The sequence below is a fragment of the Corvus moneduloides genome, chromosome 17 (genome assembly GCF_009650955.1).
Source record: "Corvus moneduloides isolate bCorMon1 chromosome 17, bCorMon1.pri, whole genome shotgun sequence".
NCBI classification, from domain to species: Eukaryota; Metazoa; Chordata; class Aves; order Passeriformes; family Corvidae; genus Corvus; species Corvus moneduloides.
This window is the reverse complement of record NC_045492.1, coordinates 7,464,188-7,481,531: the sequence shown is the minus strand read 5'-3', so window position 1 is coordinate 7,481,531 and position 17,344 is coordinate 7,464,188. Positions and strand designations below refer to the sequence as shown.

General features: G+C 55.8%; 1 protein-coding gene across 2 annotated transcripts; it reads right to left on the bottom strand.

The window, feature by feature from the left end:
- Positions 1-6,812: 6,812 nt before the first annotated feature.
- Positions 6,813-12,456, bottom strand: COMMD7 (COMM domain containing 7). 2 transcript variants are annotated; one of them, XM_032127219.1, is made up of 9 exons: positions 12,324-12,456; positions 10,970-11,023; positions 10,782-10,887; positions 9,183-9,239; positions 9,065-9,102; positions 8,412-8,502; positions 8,239-8,288; positions 7,700-7,748; positions 6,813-7,207 (listed from the first exon to the last, which is right to left on the bottom strand). In XM_032127219.1, exons 1-9 carry the CDS (start codon positions 12,405-12,407, stop codon positions 7,131-7,133), a joined length of 606 nt encoding a protein of 201 aa, XP_031983110.1. In that variant the 5' UTR covers positions 12,408-12,456; the 3' UTR covers positions 6,813-7,130. The 2 variants fall into 2 exon arrangements, with proteins under 2 accessions (XP_031983110.1, XP_031983111.1); XM_032127220.1 differs by having other exon boundaries at positions 10,782-10,884.
- Positions 12,457-17,344: the final 4,888 nt, after the last annotated feature.

Sequence of the window (17,344 nt, the reverse complement as noted above, 5' to 3'; positions counted from 1 at the left end):
CTCGCTGCACTGTGCAGATGGAGCTGGCAGCGCCTCGGCTCCGCTGCCTGGAGGGAGAGCGAGATGGTGGAGGGGAGGCAGGACTCGTCCTCGCAGGCACAGGCAGAGCTCCGCGGGAGGGGGACAGAGCTGGCACCACGGGGGACGGAGACAGTGACGGGGGGGGGGAGAGGAGAGGCAGCCCCGGGCTGGCTGCGGTGGCCAGTCTCCCTAATGATCCCTGCCCCAGCCAGGAGTGCTTTCTCCTTCTTCCTGGAGTGGAAGGAGTGATGGGCGCGTCACCTGCATGGGCTGGATGTGTCACCTGCCAGCTGCTACGGTCGGCAGTGCTGCACTTGCATCTCTGTGTCCCACAACTGTCCAGAGCTGGCCTGGCTTTCCCCTCCGGTCTCTCTGCTCCTGGCTCAGAGGTTGGTTTCTAGACAGAGCCTTAAAAACCACATGCATACAAGTACTAAAAAAAGCATAATTTTATTCAATAACTGCATTGTGTGCTCAGAATTCGCTATATGTGAGATGGAGCAAGTAGAAAAACTGGTGGAAAGGTGGGTGCTCCCCCTCTCCTTCATCTGCTCTGACGGGGCTCTGTCGAACTGCTCCACGCCCGCAGCCCGGGGAGGGGGGCTCCGGCTCCCCCCAAGTCCCACCCCACGCAGCTGGGCCAGCACGTGGGGCTCTGCCTGAGACCGGGTTTCTCTGCACCCAGGGGGGCTCCATCCTGTGCTCCTGCTGCCTCCCTGGATCCCAGCCCTGCTGAGGCCACCTGCAGTGGGACAGGCACCCTCCGGCATCCCCCGGGGGGGGTGTGTGTGGGGGAAGGGGGGGCTACACATCGATAAATGCATAAATACAGCTAATTCCTCAGTAGTGGAGGCTGAACGTCCCAGCCTGCCTGGCTGGGAGCAGGCGCCGTGAGCTGGCCCCTAGAGAGGTGACGGATCTCCTCGTTATTGTTATGATTATTTTTAATCTGCTCTTATCAAAGCCAGCCCGACTGAAGAACTGCCTGACCCTGCACAGCACAGCGTGTGTGGGGTGGGACAGAGGCTCACTCCAGTACCAGCCGTGGGTGACAGAACGGAACAGGGACACTTGGGCTCAGTTTTATTGCTTTTGAATAAATCCAGGGGCTGCTGCCCCCAACCCTGAGCTGAGCCAGCTTGAGGGGCTTTGCCGGGGGCGGTGGGAGCCGGTGCTCGGGGCCGGGGCTGCTGCAGGGGCAGTCCGGGGGGGCTGGGGTGGGATGGTCTGTCCGGGAGGTATCTGGGGGTGACACCCGGCTTTGGGATGGGCGAGAAAAAGTGTGGCTCCGGGGCTGCCGGCTGGGAAAGCGCTTGTGGGAACTGCGGGGGAGATGGTGTTGCTGGCGGTGGGAGGCGGGGGGTCGAGGTCGGGGGGCTGCCTGCCGGGTGCGGGGAGGGAGGGTCCGTGGGGCCAGGAGGCGGATTGGGGCTGAGGAAGGGATGAGGGAGAGGAATGCGTCGAGGAAAGGGGACGGGGGAGGGAGGGAGGGATGCCCGGGGATTGAGGATGCAGGGAGATATCCTGGAGGAGGGCGGGCAGGATGCCCCGGGGAGAGAGGGCGGGGGACGGGAGTGGTGGATGCGGGAACGAAGCCCGGAGAATGGAGGGCGCGGGGCGGGGTGTCCGGAGGGTGGAACGGGGTGGGTGCGGGGAGGGATGGGGGTGTCCGGAGGGTGGGATCGGGGTGGGTGCGGGGAGGGATGGGGGGTGGGAGCCGGGTGGGTGCGGGGAGCGGCGGGGGGCGCGGGGCCCTGCGCGGTGCTCTGGCGCCCTCTGCTGCCCCGCGCCGCGCACCGCAGCGGGGGCGGGGCGGGGGGGCCCCGCCCGGCACTGCCGTGAGTTCGCCGGGTCTCAGCAGCGGGGGTGGAAACGAAGGGGCCCTGCCTGGGGACCCCACCCCAATCCCCGCCCCGCGGGGCTGCTGAGCCGGGCGGACGGGGCTGCCCGCGTTGGCGGTCCCTGGGGAGCGCGGCCAGCACCCACCCGTGTCCCAGCCAGCCCTGCAGATGGGGGGTTGTGGGGTGAGCGTGCAGGGACAGTCCCCAGCCCCCCGGGACGGCGGGTTGGGCCACCCTGGTGTTGGTCTGACGCCGAGTCCCAGCAAGGGAAGGGCCCTTGACCTTGCTTGCAGCCTTCACATTTTCCCGCAGGAATGTGAGCGGTGCTGTGTCCCTGTGGGCAGCAACAGCCTCGGCCACCCAACGTCTGCTGCCTGCGCCCTGGCTGCATCCTGCTCCTTATCCACATCCCAGCTGTCGATGTGAAACAAAGCTGAGGGATGCGGACGCCATGGGGATGTGCGCTGTCCTTTCTGTGCTGCTGCCGTGGGCACCGGGTGCAAGGTGTGGCCTCAGGGCTTGGTGCTGCACTCACGGATATGGGGCTGCTCCAAGAGGAAGGATGCTGTGGTGCAAGGGCTGGCATAGGAATGGCACGGGGATCCTCACCTGGTGTTTCACAGCTGCCCACCACCACTGCAGCTTGTTAAGAGCTCTTGCCCAGTGCTGTGGGATGTGTCAGTGGCACAAGGGTTAACCCTGCTTTCCCTCTCTGTCGGTGCCTGGTCTGGGGTAACCTCGTTAGCGGTGACAGCGATGCCCCTGGGACAGAGCAGCCCTATAAACTCGAGCCGAGTGCTGGGAAATGGGCTGAGCTGCCTCAGCGGGAGGCTGGTGGGTGCTCCCCCCGCCAAGCACCAGCCCGTGGCTGCTCAGGGTGTCGTGGAGAGGAGAAGCTGGATCAGGCTCTTGGGACCAGGATGGGTTTGTCACTGCAAGGCCTGGCATCCTTTGTGAAGCTGTGTCTGCAAGGGAGCAAATGCCATCAGCCCTGGATAGGACTCCCCGAAGGCACTGGGTGCTGAGAGGGGCTGGCCAAGCCCCGATCCCACAGCTTGGGGGCTCCTCTCTGATCCCCAAGACTCAGCTCTTCCTCCTCAGCCACCTGCAGTGCAGGATCACACTGGGACCTTGTCACCATGGCTGTGCCAACCGTGCCACATGGGGCCTGGGGATGCCCAGCCACCCCCCTCCCACTTGGTTGTTCCTTGGATGGGCTGAGGAGCACCCTCCCCCCTTCCCGGGGCTGGCAGTGGCGCGGGTGCCCGGGCATTGTTTCTGCCTGTGCTGTTGTGCCACAGGCTGGTTTCTGGTGGGCACCTCCCCTTGCTGTGGGAGAAGATGGGTTCCGTATGCCGGAGCATTCATTCCCTCTGCTGATCGACAGCCTGCGGTCTGGCTGAGCAACCCCAATTGTTCCCAGTGTGCTCGGACAAAGAACTGCCTAGAGAGATGGCAAGGCTTAGGAGCAGACGACATGCTAGGAATATTTCCACTGCCTTGGACACCACCGGTCTTTTTCCCCACCTCCTGCAAGAATGGGAGGCAGCAGCTCGGTTTTGCAGGCAGGGTGGGATGCCCTCCCCCTGTTCCAAGCAGAGTGGGTGCAGAATCCTGTCCCAAGGCAGGCTGAGGGCTCGTCCCTGGGAGTGTATCCTCAGCTCCAGCATGGTGCCACCCTCGCCTGTCTGCTCTGGTGAGGAGACAGCAAGCACCATGGGAACCCCAGGGAGCCTCACACAGCCCCTGTGTGTCCCTCTCCCCAAGGATTCATGTGACACAGCAGGGTGGTGGTGCTGCCCTGGGGCCCTCCAGCGTGCTCAGGGCTGCTGTTCCCAGGCAGACAGAGCAATCTGGGGAGCTGCAGTTCACAGCTGGTGATTTTGCTGGGTGCTGCATCACCCCAAAACCTGGAGGAATTGGGGAAAAGGATGGCATGTGGGGTGAGGAAGGTCAGGATTGTCTTCAGCACTGGGCTGGGCTCCAGCTGCCTTGGGGCCCTTACCTGCCATTTCTGCTCCCTGGCTTGTCTCACCTGCCATGGCTCCCTCCCAGCTGTTGGCCAGCCCCGAGATTTGTCACCCTATTTTGCAAATGGGACAGGGATGGAGACCAAGCTGAAAGCCCTCGGCATGGAGTGGCTCCTGGTGAGATCTGTGGAAACCAGGATGTCCCAGAGGAGCTCTGTCAGTTCCCACACGACCTGCTCAAGGTCAGGCAGAGCCAGCAGTGAGGAGCCCCAATTCCTTCCTTCCCTGCCTGCCCATGGGCTCGCAGGCACGAGTGGAACCCACATCTGCTCTGCTCCCTCTGAGCAGAGGCTTTTGTTCTCAGGGTTTGGAGGGTTCCTTCACATGTGAAGGGAGCAGCATTGGCATTCCCAGTGCAGAGATGATGCTTCATCTGAGAACATCCCAGTTCCCTTGGTCATTAGCATCTGACATGGTTGAGAATCAAAACAGTGTTGAATCCATGCTGGGAACTGACAGACCCCAGAGTTCAGCCCCTGTTCTCTGCTGCACTGCTGGAGCTGGCGGGGATGAGCGGGGCGATGCCTGGGAGCACAGGGTCCGCACTGCAGCCTGGCTCTTGGGGCCACTCTGCCATCTCCCCTGCACTCAGGAGACACTGCCTGGCAGCCCGGGGTGTGATAAGGCAGCCCCTGAGGCAGCAGAGAGTCCGCAGAGCTGCGAGAGAGGCTGTACAAGCATCTGAGCATGCAGGGGGGGGTGACTGTGTGTGGCTTTGGCATGGCCGAGCTGCCCCTGCCCCCGCTGCAGCCGGGAGGGCCCACGTGTCCCCATGCAGCAGGGACACGGATGGGGGGGCCGTGGCACAGCCGCCCCAGAGGAAATGTGCCGGGAAAGACCTTGGGGAGGCAAACGGCTGCAGGAGTACGGTTAGCTGCACCCCAGGCTGGTGAGAGGCCCCTGTTTCCCCTGCGCCCGTTGTCCCGCCGAGATTAGCTCTCGGCTGGCTGGGCTTGACGGGCAGGCGGAAGGGGCCGCGCACACGAGCACCGCGGGGCCGCCCGGAAACCCGGGCAAAACGGGCACCGCGGCCGCTCTTTCCCTCCCACCATGGCTCGGTCCCGGCTCACAGCTGTGCCAGCTGTGCCAGCTGTGCCCGCTGCCTGCCAGGCCCTGGCGCAGGGGTCTGGACATTGGCCATCACGCCCTGTGCCGGCGGCGAGGCCGGGCCGTGCTGTGCATGGCTGCCACGCTGCATCCCAGAGCCGTCCTCGCTCCTGGCCAGCAGCATTGGGAGGGTGACCCGATTCCCTCGTGGTTGGCGTCACCCCGTGCTGGTGCCGCCAGAGCGGGCACCCCCCTCCACCCCTTCCCCAGGGGCTGCCAGCTCGGCTCATGCACAGCCAAGCGCGTGGGATGAAAGGGCGCTGGCGGTCCCCGGGAGCGCTGTGGCAGCAGCAAGGTCACGCCGCAGCGCAAATGCCGCCCATCAGAGCTGCCCGTGGGGACCGCGGAGCAGCATGGAGGTGACCCCTGCACTCGGGGTCAGCGGGCTCGGCGTGCGTCAGCCCCGAGCGGCTTAATCCCAACCGGGCAGGGGGAGGAGCGCGGGGGGACGGCGGATTCCTGACCCACAACCGAGCCTGGCATCTTCTCCGCAGCGCCGTGGCCACCTCCCGACGTAACCGGATAGGGCTGAGTGGTGCCGCCCTGGCACTGGGAGGGTGAGGAGAAATAATGGGGACAGGCAGCAGAAAACGTAAAGCAAAAAAAATTGCTTTTGTCTTGAGAAAGCAGCAGCCTTTTGGACTGCTTCTTCCTCCCTGAAATAGCTTTTCCTGCCACCCGAAAGGAAGCAGAATATTCTGTAGAACATTATTTCAGAGGTTTTGGGTTTTTTTTTTCATTTTTACACTAATTATGTGACAAAGCTTGAAATGCTTGTGACTGATCTGATATGTGGGAAACTAAATAAATCCATTCCCGGGTTTGCCAGCAGGATTCCCCATTTCCCAAATATATGGCTCAGCCTGTGCCCGCTGTCATTCCCAGTCACTCCTGCAGCACCACAGAAAATGCAGTGCAGGGACACTCAATGCTGGGTTTGCTGCAGCTGGAAACCCACGGGTGGAGCTGTGAGTTGCAGGGAGCTCTGTGATGCTTTTCTCATAGAAATGGTCTGTTTGGGACAGGTTTAACTGGAAGCAGCTGCTGGTGCAGGGAGCCCCACAGCAGAGTGGCAGGATACCCTGGGACAGTGAACCCCTTCAGGTGGAGGCTGGAAAGAGAGTATCTGACTAGGATATTCCCTGTTAATGTGGTTTATTCCCTTCAGTGGAACTGCTGAGTGTGAGAGGGACACAGAGGTGCCTTGGGACATGCCCTGCAAAAGGAGCTTCCTTCATCCCTGTGCTGTGGGAGAGGCTCCAGCCAGCTCAGGCTGCTGGACAACAGTCTGGACACGAGAGGAACTTCAGTGACTGTAACATCACCCACTGCCCCGGGTGGGTCGGAGCACCCCTCTGCTTCCTGATGAAGCTCATCCTCACCCTCAAAGAGTCAAGCTAATGGCACTTCATGGGGTTTGGACATATGTCCACTGGGAAACAGGCTGGGTCTGACTGTGCCATGTCACACAGGCTGCAGATTAAAGAGCAGCACATCCAAATGAGATTTAGCTTGTCACCCCCCGAGATGTCCTCCCCCTGTGCACAGAGGCAGATGTTTGGTTGTTTAAGATTTAAAATCACCTACCACTGAGATACTTTTCCATAATGAGGCACAATTGGGAAGAAGCTAATCAACATGTTTCTTAATACAAGAGAAGGGAGAGGCTTGAAAGGAGCACTAAGTGATTCCCCAGGTTAGATGCTCTCCTTGCTTTCCTCGTCCTCTCTGCTTAATTCTTCCAAGTTTCAAAATTATTCTTTGCTCCTGTTTCTCTTTTTTCTCACAAAATCAAATTCTGATACAAATGGAGTAGGATGGGAATGGGTTTATTTCTTTGCTATTTTAGTAAAGGTATCCACATTACTTCTGACCACAGTTTCTCATAATAGTATAGTAAAAAAAAAGAGAGATGAGTGAACTTGTAGATGCTTTGAAAAAGCTGAAACTTAGCCCAAGTTTCAGGTTCTAAAGGATTGATGGGTCCTGCTGGGCCATGACACCACTGCTCATTGCACAGCTTGTCTCCTCTTATCAGAGTGTGAAGAGTCAGCTGGGAAAGAGCAGATCTGCAGGCCCATGAGGAGGAATTAAACATCCCGGACAGATGTCGGCTCAGGTCTGTGCAGTTTCAGCTGAAGCTTTCCAGGCTGGTTTTGACCCGTTCCATTTCATGCAGAAAACTGTAGAACTGGGGCAAAGTTAACTCTGCAGAAAAAAAAAGAGGCATCAAGTCTTAGATTTCAGGTTACACTTCCAACATTGGCAAAGCTGTTCTGGTGCTACCATGGAGCAACTCATGTTCACCTAAGCTGGGGAGTATTCGCCACTGTGATTCCCAGCAGCTGGTTCCTTATGCTAGCCAGGCTGGGATCTCCCCTGGGATGGGATCTCCCAAGAGCACTCCATGCTTGGGAATCACTTACTTTCCTCCTCTGCCTTGCTGCTCTGCAATGCTCCGTGGCAGATCTGTGTTTACTGAGGCACAGATGTGAAGATGCCCAAAAGTCAGTGTTCCTAAACATTTCCAGAGTGCCTGTGGCAGGAGCAGCTGCAGCCATGGAGAGGCCGGGGCAGAAGTAGCCACAGTGATGCTTTTGCAGTGACCCCACCCTGGTTCTGCCCCCACCCCCAGCAACACTTGGAGCTCCAAACTGCAGCTTTCCCGTGCTTCCCTCTTGTCCAGAACTGTTAACTCACCAACATACACGTTTTCCAATTGGCTCCCTTTTTTAATCACCAGCTTCAGCTTGGGAAAAGGAAAAGCAGAGGTATTTTAGTTCAGAGACCTGTATCTAAGCACCAGGAGAGGACAGCAGAGCAGGAGTCCGCTGTGAGTTTGACTGCTGCACAGCACACACATATCTGACAGGCTTTTTAAGAAGTGTCACTGTAGGAACAGATTCCCTGGGCATTGGGAAGATCTCTGGAAGTCCTTGATCCCACTTTCCCTCCCTCCCCAAGATGGCTGACCTTTGCTAACCTGAACTTTTTGAACAGCTTTTCAGAATGGGCCACGTTTCTGTGATACCTCATGTCTTCAGAGGAGAAACAAACAGCAGCGTGTCTGCTCTCTGCTGGCAGCAGCACTTGGAGACTGAAGGTGCAGTCACAGAGCCCGTTCCTATGAGACCCAGCTTCCCTCTCCTTCCCCTCACAGCCAGTGCTTCCCACATGCCTGGCTGGAGCTTGTTCCTCAACTGCACTACAAGCTGAACTCTGTGATGTGGGAGATTTACCTGTAAGAAGATACTTCCCACTTTTTCCAGCTCACTGCTCCCAGCAGTCACTGTGAGTCAGAAAGAAGAGAAGGCAGATAATCTGTTAGTTAAGCAGTGAAATAAAACGTTATTTAGCCAAGATCTGCTGCTGGGTTTCCCAACCCCTCCAGTTTATGTTGTAGCTCTATTACCTCCAAACTTCCACTCCATATCTATCAGCTGGTTAATCATCAGTGTCTGACCCAAAGCCAGGCGTGTTAGGGTGGGGGAATTCACCTTCCACTACAAGAGCAAAAGACACACCAGCAATTAATTCAGAGAGGCCTCTGTTTGTACCTAAAACTTCAACAAGAGTCGGAACGAAGGCAGAGGATGGCTGAAGCCCAGAGTAAAGACAGAACTAATGTGGTCAGGAGGGCTTTCAGAGGTATTTGAGTCCTGCTAGGATTTCCATCTGCCCTGTCACTTCTGTATATGAAACTCACTGGTTTTGTTTTAGCACTGGTTCAGTGTAACAATATCTGTGCAAAAAGCCATGTGTTCGTGTAACTGCATGACCTCGGGGCTCAAAGCATGGGAAGCACAAAAACATCACATGAAAGCCACACAGCAGTGCAGGAATTGTGACACTGATGGGAGAGAGGCCCTGGCAAACCAGAGGTATCATCAGACAAACTGCTCCTTATTAGTTCTCTGAGGATCTTCAGTTCAAAATCCCACGCTGGTTTTGAAGAAAATAACCCAAAGTGCCGACATAGCTCAGGAGCACAGTGGGGTTTTATGAGTTCCCACTCACAGAACTGACATTTTGTTAGCTTAGAAACAAGCAAAAATATATAAATACCTGTTCTGCAAAATAACTGGCTTTCTCTTCACTGAGGCCTGTGGGGGGAAACCACATGAGATTACTATATGTGATAAATATTAATTATCTTTTATTTAGTGGAAAGCACATGACCTACCTAGAGCAATAAAATCTGCTCTGACTTGTTCTGAAGACAAATTCCTCTTTAGGGCACCTGAACAAACACCACAAAGAAGAAGAAGAAAAAAATCACTTTTTACTCAGTCAAACTAATCTCTACTGAGTCACATAGAGGTAGGGACGGGACCCGGCGATGGAAAGCCTCTGTTTCTGAGCTGTGTTTTGAAGCAAACCACAGCTCCTCGGAGATCGGAAACCCAGTCGTGTCCGCCAGTATCTCTGCAGATGCCCGGCGCTTTAAAAGTCCGGGCTCTGGGAGTGCCTGGGAGAGGGCGAGATCCCATTGCAGGTATCCATGGGAACAGCGGCAGCGGTTATGTTTTGAAGCTGCTGCTTTCTCTCCTGTAGCCGCTTTGCTTGTTAAAGGAGAACTGTTAAGGCTGGCGGGCTGCTAATTTGACCTACCTGCTGTGTTTGGGATGATGGGTGTGAACGTGTGCACATAACACTTTCCCCCGCTGCGCCTTCCCCCTTTGTTCTGGGGCCCAGGCAGCACAGGGACCTTTACAAGGATTCTGATCTCTGAAGCCAAGAGCAGGCATCTCATAAATTCAAGGAGACTGCCAGCCCCACGTGGCTTTCCGGCTGTGTAGCACAGAGGTAAAGTTATCTGCTGTGATCTGTTCGGATATCGTCTGTGGCATCTCAGAGCTGAGGAAAAGTTACAACGGGATTGAATCCAGAGCACAGGAACGACAAGATGAGGGCACCAAGGCCTGAATCAGGATGGGAAAAAATGCAAATTCCTCATTAAATCCTCATAGGAAATAAAATTATTGTACTCCTGGATAGGAAAAGCGGCTTGAAGCAGTAGAACAAGTTTAAAACAAATTCAGAAAACAGCTGTGCTCAGGATCCGGGCTGTGAAGGAAGCTACAGGGAAGCCAGGGCTGAAGGGTAATAGCAAGGGACTATTAATAACAAGAAGGATCAATGGGATGAATGTGCCGTGGAGAGTTTGATACATTACCATGTCAAACGGCAGCCACAACATCACAGTAATCCTATAAAGTGCTGGAGTCTGGGGTATTCCAGTGGAATCCCCCCAAACCTCTTCCTCACTGTTTATGAATGAGAAAGAGCTGGACACGTTAAGTGCTTCTCTAGAACCAGACTGCAAGGTCAGCTGTCTCCTTCACATGGCCTAGAACTGCACCGGTCCCCAGCCCACCCCAAACGGGTGTGCACGGTCTTATTTGTCTCCAACAGCGCTTGTCCTTGGAGGAATTCCAGCACTGGGTCACTGGGGTGGAAGTTCCTGCAGAGACTCGGTGCCAACAGGAGGCTGCCCTGGTCTGGCAAAAGGGATTTACAGGCACTGCTTAAACCAAGCACTGTTGTCACACTGCTTGTGCTGCATTTAATGCACAGATATTTAAGGGAGTTTACTTAAGCTTGTGAAATGTGCATGCAGGCAGGGTATAAAGAATACAGAGTCACCAAATAGGGGAAGTTTTGCTTCTTAAGTGCTAAGCACTGTATTAGCTACCATTAACACTTATTGTGCAAACCAAGCCCTGCAGGAATGGCTGGGACAGTTTGGCCTCAGGGTAGCATATGCAAATACATCACTTACCGTTGGGTACCAGAAGAATACTTTTGACAATGTTTTTCAGGGGGCCCAAGCTGATTTTATTCATGGTGGCAAAGTCTGAGAGCTGAGTCAGAAACCTTTCTACCTGCTCAAGAGAAAGAGCAGTAACACAATTTTTTCTCAGTTTCTGACCAGAGCTGCACTCACACATCTCTCCAGTTCTGCCTTACCTCCTTGGGCTCTGTCAGAAAGCGGAAAAGCACTTCAGTCAGCGCCGAGAATTGCTGTGAAGAAACAGGACAGTGTTAAGACTTGGACATCAGCACCTCACCAGCCCCACGATTAGGTGGAGATGTACCCCCTTGACAAAGCTCCATACGCCTCCAGCACACTGGTCCCAGAGCTGGACCTGTGCTGGTGCCCTGTTCTTGGCAATATGTGATGCCTGTGGAGGGGATTGGCTCAGGATGCTTTTCAGAGCCTCTCAAGGGGTCTGTGCAGCTGGTAGCTGGCACTGCACAGGGCTTTTGTGACTTGTGGCTAATCAGAAGCTGCTGTTCTATCTTGTGCAATCCAAAAACTGCGAGTGGGAAAAGTTGTGAACATCCAGTCTCACGTTTCACAAAACCTATGGGGTAACCAGACCAACTCGGGAAGGGAAGAGAACTGGTTAAGGGTCTAGTTGCTGCTTTCAGCGTTCTGGGTGTGCAGCTGGCAGGCAGGAATGGAGAGGCTGCCCGAGTGGCAGAGCGCTACCAGCACCCTCCTCTGCTGGCACCAGCACCAGCGCTGGCTGTGACCTTCTGGGTATGGCCCAAAGTGGTATTGGCTGCTTTGTGGCTGCAGATCCTGACCTGCCCTCGTCCTCGGCCATGTAACAGAGATGGCACCGGGCTGTTACTGGGCTGATATCCTCAGTCCTGGCAAGCTGGGCTGGAAAAGCCTCAGCATTTCCACCAACTTCAGTCCAAGCTGCACACCCGGTGTGTCAGCGACCGGGAGGCAGATGGTACCAACGACCGGGACCATTCAGCTGGAGGGAGGAAGTGCAGGATGGGAATCTGGAGTGGGAATCACAATCCAAACACTGTCTGGTCCCACCAGAAACCCCAGTGCTTGACAAGACCCCACTGCCCACGAGGCACGACCTGAGCCCTCAACCAGGAACTCCATCAGTGTCCCTACCCTTGGCAGGAAAGTGGAACTAGATGGTGTTTAAGGTCCCTTCCAGCTGAAACAGCTCTGGCATTCCATGATTCTATAAACATCCTTCAAACAGTTCCGGCGTGCGCGGGGCTCTCCCGGCTGGATCGGGGCTGTACCGCCGGGCACGGGTCACGCTACCCGCCCTGCCTCGGGCACCGGGCCCAGCAGGCACCCGGGCACGTGTGCCTGGAGACCCGGTGGGACCAGCACACCCGGGACTGCTCCGGGGCTGTGCTGCCGGCCGGCTCCAGCTCCCGGTGCCGGCCCGCCCCGCACGGCCGCCGCTGCCCCGGAGCCGCCGCCCCGCCGGTTCCGTGTCCGGGGCCGTCCCCGCCGCCGAACCCGCCCGTCCCTGTCCCTGTCCCTGTCCCGGCGCACCTGGGCGCTGAGCTGGTTGAGGTTGTGCATGTCGCCGCTCACCGCCTCCGGCACCGGGTCGCGGGTGAAGTTGAGCAGCCCCATGACGGCGGCGGCGACTCCGCCCGCCCGGCCCGGCCCGGCCCGGCCCCGCCGCCGCCTCAGCCTCAGCCTGAGCATTGGCGGCCGCACTTTCCGCACCGCCGCGGCCCCGGATCGCGCTGAGGGCACCCGGGGGGCCCGTCCGGCCCAGGGAGCACCCCGGGGTGGCCCCTTGGCTCCCGCAGCCCGAGCACCCACAGCGGGGCCGGGGGTCGGTGGGGCCGGGGGCCACCGGGCTGGAGAGCTGCCTGGCAGCTGAGTATTGTGAGATTTTTTTACTGTACAAAAACTTTAAAAAATTGCTTAAAAACATGGTTTGTAAGGTGAGTATTGGGTTTTTTCCTTTTTTTTGTTCGGTTGAGGTTTTTTTTGGTTTTTTTCCTCCCCTGAAAATTCCACTTGGGAACCGAAACTTTGGTGTGCTTTTCTGTCTCTGACTGCTGCTCCCAGCGCTGCTCGCTGCCCAGCTCGGGGTGATGGGTGGCCCAGGGACGAGCAGCCTACATCCCAGGGCTGGGGTCTGTGGAGTGGACAGATGTTGGGCAAGGAAGCAGCAGCCCTGGGATGAGCCAGCCTATGGACAGAAAGTGCCCAGATGTCCATGGGTCAGGGTTCCATAGGGAGATTTCAGCTCCATTCTCGCCATAATCCATATGCAGGAGGTCTCATAGACTCAAAGATGTGTTGTAAGAAGGCAGAGGAATTGCCTTCTCATGCCCTGTTACACATTCTCCTTTCTGTTTGGTCTTGGGACGAAGGCCTTGGTCCAAGAGTATTGAAACTGGATTTATTCCCTCAGAGGACAATGGAACTGATCCCATCCTGAAAGACTCCCCTGCCTTAAATGGCTATTTCACAGCAGGAGCGGGAGCTCTCCAGGATTCCACTATCAAGTGTGAACGTGTCTGATCCATTTTATCAGGGAAGGTGTTCTCTGTCTGTCGGGCCAGAGGACAGTGTGTAAAAACCTTTGAGGAAGGTAAAACCTCGACAGCCCACAAGTCTCCTGGTTTATTATTGACACGTGCAATTGCAAATGAGAATATAGGACATTTTATAATGCTTTCATTGTGAGACTATCCCAGCAGTGGTTTATAAACAAGGAGATAAGCAGCTAAGTACCACTAATGATGGGGAGTTAAGAGATATTTACTGGTGGTCTGGCTGGAAATAGCTTCCAACTTCCTTTTCTTCCCCCTCTACCTCCCTGGGTAGCTGGCAAGGTTTCTGTTTCATAGACCCAAGGCGGGACTGTGCACCTCGATTTTTGGGGTGAAAAAATTGCATGTGAAGGTACTTGCAGGATTTGATCCTAAATATATAGGACACGTTTAAACAAGGTAGAGATTTTTCATACTGGAACAATGTATCCGTTTCTGTGGTGAACCGGCCAAGTCAGCCATGGGAACCATGGGAAATCCTTGCGTTTAAAAATGAGTTAGTCTGAACTCAAACTCCTTCAGGGAGAGGGATGCAGTGGGTACCACTGGATTCCAGTATGTGTGAACATAGAATTCCTCTCTGGCTTTAAAATGCTGCACTCCGCCCTATGCAATTTTTCCTAAATGTAAATTAGTAGTTAGAGTTAATTATCGCACATTTTCACAACCACCACATTTCCCCCTGTACTGTCTGAAAACCTGAAACCAGGCAAGAGTCAGCTTTCGGCCCGGTTTGTAGCCGGGGTCAGCCGTGCAGGAGCAGTCTGTGGCGGATCTTTCCTTCCCTGTGTCTTCCCAGGGTGATGCTTTAGGAGCTAATTAAGGGCGGTCTGTGTGCGCGCGTGTGCGAGCACGCCGGCGGTACGGTAGGACGGTGACGCCAACGCTGTTAAACAATTTCTCAGGCAGCAAACCAAATTCTTGAGGAAAGTTGAGTGGCGGGATCCAAGAAGAAGAGTCTCGGCTGAGGTACGTGATCACAACATCCTGTTCAAACAATCACCAGGAAATTCGGTGGTCCTTCCTCCTGGGATATGAGCTGGCGGCGGTGTGGCATGCGAGTGCCACCAACCCGCTATGGCACGGGCGGCTCTGCGCTGCCAGAACTTACCCAGTTCTCAAATCAAGAAGGATTTACTCGAATAAAAGAGAAGGTTGCAGGGTGATGGCCGTAGTTATGGGGGTGCCTGGCGGGGTATGGTGCCCAGCGTCCCGGGCAGAGCCCCAGGGCTGCCGTAGGGGTGCAGGCAGCCATCAGCCCATGGGTGCTCCCGCCAGGCCATTCTCATGCAGAACGCGTCGCTGATGGACTCATCAGAGCTGAGGACGGGCCAAGGGCAGCAGTTTGGAGTTGCAGGTATGCGCCCTTGTTCACCATAAATACCAAAGCAGAAGCAGCGGCAAAAAAGCCATGGGGACGCACAGAAGCACAGAAAAAGTCTGAAAATGGTGCTCTCCAAATTGAGCAGAGGATCCATGTGCCCTACTTGAGATGCATTTTTCAGCTTCATTTCACAGTCAAACTTGAAAATCTTTCTCAGCACTTCGACAGTGTTACCCGGGGAAGAGTGCTTATTATGTATTCCCAAGAGATAAAATCCTGGGGTGTCCCCATCCTGTTCTCTCATGCCATTATCTATGCCAAGCTCTCCCAGGCTTTTGAAGTTGGTCCCAGGTCACCCTTGCAGATGAAGTGGGGAACACTGCCTGCCCTTGCCAGCCTGAGAAATGCCTGGAAAAAGTAAGAGTGTGCAAAGAAGCCAGGGGGGCTTTCACCCAGCTGGTCTGAGCCCCCCTCCTCTCTGGGTGTTCTGCCCACCTGCAGTTTCTGCCTTGGTCTGGAAGCACTCAGAGAACACCTCTGGACACAGTCTGAGGGATGCTGTGACTCCTCCCAGCTGCCCAGCTGAAACTTTGGAGGAGTTAGTTCTGTCCCCCTGGGTAAATGAGATCTTTGAGACCAGGATTTCAGTTTCTTCTGCAGTTTAATGCCCCTTCCTCTCCCCATCACACTCCTCAGCCTTTGGTCCCAGGCAGACACTGCTGCAGGAGCAACTGGCTGCCAGCCTTGCGTGCAAAGGTGGAGTGGGGCTGGGAGCTCTACTGCTGGGCTCTGGCACACTCCTGCCTTGCAGCCACAGGCAAAACCCTCCCTCTCTCCAGCGGCTCCTCTGCTCCTGAGCAGGGACCATAATCCCTGACTGGGGTAGGCAGGAGCAGCTCTGGACCTGGCATGGAGGGAGAGGGCTCTGCTGGCAGCCACCCCCTGGGAGCAGCGTTCCTCTCCATAAACGTATATGTGCTTAGGAGGGTGGTTTGGGGAGGCCTCGCCACTTCAGATTAGGCTGTAGCAGGCGTATCCTGTTTTCTAGGAAAAAGAGGATTTTGTGGCCAGCTTTGTTAGAGAGGCATTGAACATTATTCTTTGTGTGCCTTGGCGTTTGAAGTTTGCAGTCGGGTAGCTGCAGACTTTCTAGATGTTCTGGTTACACGGATGACACTTATTTTTAACCTTATTTTTATTAGAGGTTTGTATCATGTGGGCCTGGCCAGCCCACAGGAATGGTTAGAAACTTCTTGTAGGAGGGATAACATTTCCTATCTCTGTGTAAACAGCAATTCCCCCCATATGGGAAAAGCCAGCCCAGCTGTAAGGCAGGCTGGGGCTGTATTCCCACATGTGGCAGCAGGATGAGGCTCTCCCACAGCGGGAACAGACCTTGCTTCAGCAGCCAGAGCCCTGCTGAGTGGCACAGCTCTCCCCGGACTCAGGAGAGGTGCCAGGGACAGGAGACCTGCTCCAGGGAGCTGTGGTGAGGAGTGGCTGGTTGCTGAGAGCTGTGATGGAGCAGCACTGGTGGAGCTGGTGGAGAGGCAGGCAGCCAGCTCAGGGCTGGGGTGAGGGCTCAGACCATGAAGATACCAATGGAAGAGGAGGAGACATCCTGTGGGACGTGCTCTGATGGGGTCTTGCAGTGAAGAATGCTGTGCAGGGAGAATGATATTGCTGTGAGCTGGGAAAGAGCCACTGAGCTGTCTGTACATCGACATGGGGACCCCAAAGCCTGAACACAGCAGGAGCATCTCTGCCGACTTCGGCGAAAGGAGAAGTTCCTCCCAGCCCCAGCTTGCAACTGTCCAAGGTGATTTAATGGTGCTGGTGCTCCTCCCTACCTGCAAGAAGACTAAACAAGTGCTCAGCCGTTACTGGGATGTGGGAATCTGGGACCCACAAGATCCGGAGGTGACGAGGTTACACTGCTGACAGCTGTAGGTAATGACACATATTTGCTCAATCACTTTATTTGAGGAGCATCTCCAGGAACGCTCCTGTGACACATGGAATAGGTCCCAGCTCAAACCCTTGGGTGCAAAGCAAGAGATGGGAGGTGGTGGCAGCCAGACCAGAGCTCTGGGCAGGGAGTGCCATTGGCTTGCCTGGCCAGGGTGACTAAGGAGAATTGTAGGAAGAAATTTTAAGTGGGAGAACTGGGTGGACAGAGAGGAGCTGGGCCTGGTGCCATACCCCAGGTTCACTTCAGAGAAGGCGCTGTCTGAGCAGCCTTCAGTGAAGAGGAGGATTCAGGCTTGGGAGTGAGGAGTTATGTGTGGAAGATCTGGCATGTTTGCTGGGAAGCATGTGAAAAATTAGTCACTTCTGATGTGAATGGCTGTTGCCAGTCCTGACTGATAGTGACCGGAAATGGCTCCTTCAGCTAGTCGGTCACTGGCTCCATGAATTTGAGATGCCAGCCAGCCAAAGGAGCACAGCCAGATGGCAGGATGGTTCTTGCTGGAATGACTTTTTGCAGAAGCTGGGCAGCCCAGCCTTGCTGCCGATGGGAGTTCCTCCATCATGGGGAGGGATGTGTCTGTGGCATGGCATGCAGAGGACATGCTGACTATGCCCAGGGGTGGCGAGGGACCCCCCACTTCTCCCTTCCTGCTCACATGAGCCCCAGCCATGCTGCCTGCTCCTTGCAGCTGCTCCAGCTATGG